Source organism: Vombatus ursinus, unplaced genomic scaffold (assembly GCF_900497805.2).
Source record: "Vombatus ursinus unplaced genomic scaffold, bare-nosed wombat genome assembly UNPS02014863.1, whole genome shotgun sequence".
NCBI lineage: Eukaryota > Metazoa > Chordata > Mammalia > Diprotodontia > Vombatidae > Vombatus > Vombatus ursinus.
The window spans coordinates 10,665,742-10,671,727 of record NW_020954641.1 but is presented as its reverse complement, the minus strand read 5'-3'; the positions used below and the strand labels follow the sequence as shown (position 1 = coordinate 10,671,727).

Here is a 5,986-nt window from a genome sequence, read left to right as displayed (position 1 = left end):
CCCATCTCCCTCCCCTTTTCCCTTTCACTTCCCTTTCCCATTCCTTTCTCCCTTCTCCTCTCTCCCTCCCTCTCTCATTCCCCTTCCCTTTCCCTCATTTGAAATATGTTCATGACCAGTCAGATTTTGAGCCTTTGAGAACTAAGGCCCATTTTTACACTGCAATGCTGCTTTGAGATAGGGAGTTAACAGAGGGTCAGAGTAGATATCATGTCATTTGGCTGCTTAGAAATCTTCAAATGGCTCCCCTTTGCCTCATCTCCACTTCTTAAAATTCTTATCATCCTTCAAAGCTCAGTTCTAATATTGCCTCCTCCAGGAAGACTTCTCTGATTCTTTTAGTTGTTAATGTTCGTTCACTTTTCAGTTATTCATATTGTACTTATTTTTGTCCATGTTTTGTTTTCTCTTCCCCTTTGTATAATTTAAACTCCTTAAAGGCAGGAACTGTTTCCTTTTATACCCCAAAGGACTATTAGCACAGCACTTTACTTCTTGATTTTATTTTATTTTATTTTTAATTTATGGAATAAAACAAACATTTTCATAACATAGTACAATAAAAAGATGATTGTATATAAACTGAAAATCATCTATTCACAAGTTGTTCTTCCTTTCAGATATATAACAAAATTATCATGTATTTTTTTTTCTTTTTTCTCCCTCCCCCATGGCTACCACTAGATTCAACTATATATATATATATATATATATATATATATATATATATGTAAACTTATTCTATACATACTCCTATTTATCAGTTCTTTTTCTGGATACAGATATCATCTTTCTTCATATGTCCTTTATAGTTAGTTTGGGTATTTATAATAGACAATATAACCTATTCGCTCAAAGTTGTTCTTAAAACAATATTGCTGTTGCTGTATACAATGTTCTCTTGGTTTTGCTCATTTTGCTCTTCATTATTTCATGCAGGTCTTTCCATGTTTTTCTAAGATCATTGAGGTTATCATTTCTTATAGCACAGTAGTATTTCATCACAATCATATACCACCAACTTGTTCAGCCGTTCCCCAACTGATGGGCATCCCTATAATTTCCAGTTCTTTGCCACCACAAAAACAGCTGCCATTAACATTTTAGAACATATAGGTTCTTTTCCTAATTGCCTTTGGAAATAGACCAAGTAGTGGTATTGCTGGGTCAAAGGATGTAGGTAGTTAATAATTCTTTGGAACAGTGCTTTCCTTCTAAAAGGCACTTAATATGTTTTTGTTGGATTGAATTTTTACATATGAAAAATAGAACATATGAATGATTGAATAAAGCATTTATTAGGTGCTTACTGTATGCAAAACATTGTGCTAAGCCCTGAGAATAAAAATGGAAAAGTAAAATAATTCCTGCTCTTAAGGAGCTCATATTCTAGCTCAAATTCTGTGGTTTTGTGTGTGTGTGTGTGTGTGTGTGTGTGTGACACAAAACATGTAAAAGATTTCAGCTGCAAGTCTGATAGAAAGGAAAGGAAGAGAATAAGCATTTTGAGAGCCTACTATGTGCCAGCCACTATGCTGTGTGCCTTACAAATATTATCTCATTTGATCCTCACAACAACCCTCCAAGGTAGATTCTGTTCTTATTCCCATTTTACAGTTGAGAAAACTGAGGCAAATAGAGGTCTAATAACTTGCCCAGGGTCACACAGGAGTAAGCATCTGAGACTGAATTTAAACTCAGGTCTTCTTGACTCCAGGCCCAGCTTTCTATCTACTGCACCACCTAGCTGATAGAAAAATCCCATGGTCCTTAGGTTACAGTAGTAAAGCAGATGGTAATGTCTCACCTTTAATGTTATTTCCACTGATAAAATCATATCAATTTCTGATGTTAAATCATTTGACAGTGCCAAAGACTTTAGGGTTTTCAGTAGCTATGGCTGTAGCAAGTGCAGGAATTATTCTTACATTTCGAAGCAGCCAAAAGGAGGTAGCAGAAAGCATAGGCAGGCTCATCTACAAGATGAAGCAGCTAGGTGGTACAGTGTATAGATTAATAGGAAGACCTGAGTTCAAATTCTGCCTCATATACCGTGTAACCCCTGGGCAAGTCATATCACCTCACTCAGCCTCAGTTTCCTCACCTGTAAAAGTAGGGCATTGCACTCAATGGCCTCCAAAGTCCATTTCTGCTATAAACCTGTGATCTTGTGATCTATGATTATGTGATTTTTATGATATCCAGTAACATTTGAAACATGTCATCTAGTCTTCACTTGAAGACACAGTGAGAGGAAACCTATTACTTCCTAAGGCATCTAATTCCATGGTTGTATAGCTCTTATTGTTAGGATGTTTTTCCTTACATCAAGTTGAAATCTGCCATTGTTTCTAGTTCTGCTCTCTGAGCCCAAGAAAACAAGCACAGGCAATGTGTTATAGTTGAAAGAGAGCTAGACTTGGAATCAGAAGAAACCTGGGTTTGAATTCTACCTCTGACACTTGCTAGATGTGCGAGTTTCTTCAATTATAAAATGGGTATAATAATATCTGTAGTACTTACCTTACAGGATTATTGTGATATATTTAAAAGTGAAGTGATATATTTAAAAGCATCTCATAAACCTTAAGACACTATAACATTTCTGTCATTACTATTATTATCATCGTGACAAGATAGGGTGGATCTTTTTCTACCATTTTCATATAGCCCTGAAGTCTCTGGCTTCCTGGAACCTTTAATTATGAACCCTTTACTAACTCTCTTCTCTAGTTGTCTCAGCAACAATATTCAAAAGCAAAATGATTGTTGCCAAGTTTCCCTATCTGTGTAATGAATTGATCATCCCTACCACATAGAGTTATTCTGAGGATTAAATGAATTAGTGCTATTGAAAGCATTTTACCAAAGTATAGAGCATCTTACCAGAAAAAAAATTTACATTTTACTTTTTTTCAGTTAACAAGCATTTATTTTATTTCCCTCTCACTTCCCTCTCCTGACAAAAGCAATAGAACAAAAACAAAACCCATGTAACAAATAGCCATGGTCAAGCAAAACCCATTCCCACAATGACCATATCCAATATGTATATGTATATATGTATATGTATATGTATATGTATATGTATATATATATAGATAGATAGATATACATATCTTATTCTGCATCTTGACTTGTCTCCTTTCTCAGAAAGTGGGTAACATTCTTCATCATCAATCCTTTAGAATCATGGCGGATCATTGCGTTGGTCAGAATTTCTAAGTCTTTCAAAGTTGGTTGTTTTTACAATGTTATTGTATCAGTTATTCTCCAGGTTCCACTCACTTTACTTTTCATCAGTTCATCAGTTCATCAGTTCATACCAGGGATATCCAGTATCCCTGGGTTCTTAACATATGTGCCTGAATGAAATAGCATCTAAATACTTAAAAGATGCTATAAAAAATTATAGGAAGAAATTGGTGACAAAGCAGCAGCATTAGTTTTCCTGGAGCAGTGGGATTTAGTTAGGGCAATTGCTTTGTTGGGATTTAGTTGTGACAGTTGCTTGGTAGGGCAACGATTGATTGATTTGTGTTGTGGATGGTTGGAGAAACAAATCTGTTAAGTATGTCAACGCTTTATCTAAGAAATACACCTTTGCAGAAGGCAGGAGCTTTTGGTGCTTTTTGACTAAGCTGGGCTGTGGCAGGTGCAGCTTTCATCAACCAAATGGGGGATAGGAAGACTTCCTCTGTGGAATTTCTGACTGAAAACTGAAGATTAGGTTGGGGATATTTTCTGATTGGTGATAAAAATTGGGGAAAGTTTGGGAGCAAATATCATTCATAAGAGTGGATAGATAGGGCGATTCAGATCAGAACCTGAAGTCAATTTCAAATGGATGAACAGAGAATGCCGTGGCCTCTTGACAGGGAGTTGTCCTGCAGGATATGTAGTCCATCCAGGTGCTGTCTCTTTCAAGGCAGCTGGAGTGATGGGGCAGTGAATTTGGAAAGCTGTCTCCTTGATATTCTGAGTCACTTTGAAAGTAAGATGACAACAATTTACCCTTTAATCCTTGTAATCAGGTGAAATTATTAATGTCTCCTTGGCTCAAACAAGCTTCATTCTTCTAAGGCATTTTCATGGGAGAAAAAAAAAGGAGGGATTGTTATGTTTTGTCAGCTTAAAGGATTTCTTCTTAGCACAGTGGACATGGGATTTCCTCCCTCACTCCCCAACTCTGAGTAAATTATGTATGCAAACACTACTGAATCAGTTCTCTTTTCCTAGGGCTCTATTTTCTCTGACTTTTTAATCTTAGATGACGACTGTACCTGGTGCACATTTTCCAGGGTATTGCCTTTTGACTTGAGTAATAACTCAGCTGTGTCCTTTTCTAGGCTCTATGAAGGCAAAGAACAGATGGAGTTTGAAGAATCCATGAGGCGACTCTTTGAATCCATCAACAACCTGATGAAAAGTCAATACAAGACCACCATCTTGTTGCAGGTTAGTTTACACAGATGCTAACATTGGTTTTCCTGATCTTAACATGAAAGGAATGGCGATATGTTGAGATAGTGTCCACTTTTGCTGTTAAACATGCAGCCCTTTGTTAATTGAAGACATAGGTTGGAAGGTATGCTTAATTATACCTGAGGTAAAATGCTAACAAGACAGGGAGAAGGTTAGTATTCACCAATGTGCAAATTGCCAGCTATTAGTGTCTTCTATGTTAGGATTTTTTGGGATTATATGTGGCGTGGTGGATAGAGAGCTGGAGTTGGAGTCAAAAAGTTTGAGTCCTGACTCAGACACTTACTAGAGACCTTTGTTGTTCAATCCTTTCAGGCATGTCTGACTCTCTGTGACCTGTTTTGGGGTTTTCTTGGTAAAATTACTGGTTCTATTTCCTTTTCCAGTTCACTTTACAGATGAGGAAACTGAGGCAAGTAGGGTTAAGTGACTTGCCTAGGGTCACCCAGCTAGGTTTTCCTGATTCCAGGCCTGATGCTCTATCCACTGTGCCACTTAGCTGCCCCACTAATGACCTTAGGCAAGTTGATTAACATCTCTAGGCCTCATTTTCCTCCCCTGTAAAATGAAGGGGTTGAATTTGATGTCATCTAAGGTCCCTTACTGCTCTTCAGTTTTTAGTCCCACACTAGGAAAAGCAGAGTTTGGCTTACCTTTTTTGTGCTGAATTTTATACAGTGAGAACTAGTTAGTTCTTAACAAGAAATTGCTGCCCAAAGGCCCAGATTTCCTTCCCAGTGCAATAAACTTGTTCTTCTTTACCTGACTTGAGACTCTCCTCTGTGAGGAGGCAATATTGCAAGGAGGACAAGGGATCTCCAATTGAGAGTCTCTCTTTTGCTAATCTGCAAATCCAGTAATGCTTATAAAAACCTGGAGGCTTGACCTTGTTTCTAAGAGAGGATTTACCAGCACAGGACCAGAGTGAAGGGACCAATTAGAAAGACTTCATTATTTCTACTGAATTTACTGCAAAGCATTCTGGAAGTGTTGGCCGATGTATCACATATAATGAAAACCCAAATACATTTATCTAAATCAATGAGTTAATGCAGATTGCTTCATTTTTTATCAAGTTTATCCTTTTAGTCGCTAATTTAAATAGCCATTACTATGCTTGGGATCTCCCAGCTACTAGTTAGAATTAATGAGTTTTTGTGTTTGTCTGGATGGGTTGCATAAGGAAAGCTCCTTCTTTATGACTGCAGAGATTGCAACCCTCAGGGTCCATCCAGGGCTGCTAGGGTGGTGACTATTCCCTGGAATCGGTAGAGGCTGAAGCCATTCTCCTTCAGAAATTAATGATGTGATCATAAAGAATGAGTACTTTTGAATTACAGAGTTACTAATGTTAGGAAGGGTAAAAGTATTGGACCAAAAATCATGATCACTAAATATCTGTCTGTCTATCTATCTATCCATCCATCCATCCATCCATCCATCCATCCATCATTTATCTATCTATCTATCTATCTATCTATCTATCTATCTATCTATCTAT

The 5,986-nt window shown here is 37.3% G+C and overlaps 1 protein-coding gene across 1 annotated transcript in view; it reads left to right on the top strand.

Annotated features, from left to right (window-relative positions):
• The window catches only part of DOCK2 (dedicator of cytokinesis 2), a 497,074-nt gene that overhangs the window by 118,750 nt on the left and 372,338 nt on the right, over window positions 1-5,986 (top strand). The window contains exon 23 of the mRNA XM_027841714.1: window positions 4,350-4,458. Within this exon, the coding sequence (XP_027697515.1) occupies window positions 4,350-4,458 (109 nt within the window). The remainder of the gene's footprint in view (window positions 1-4,349; window positions 4,459-5,986) is intronic.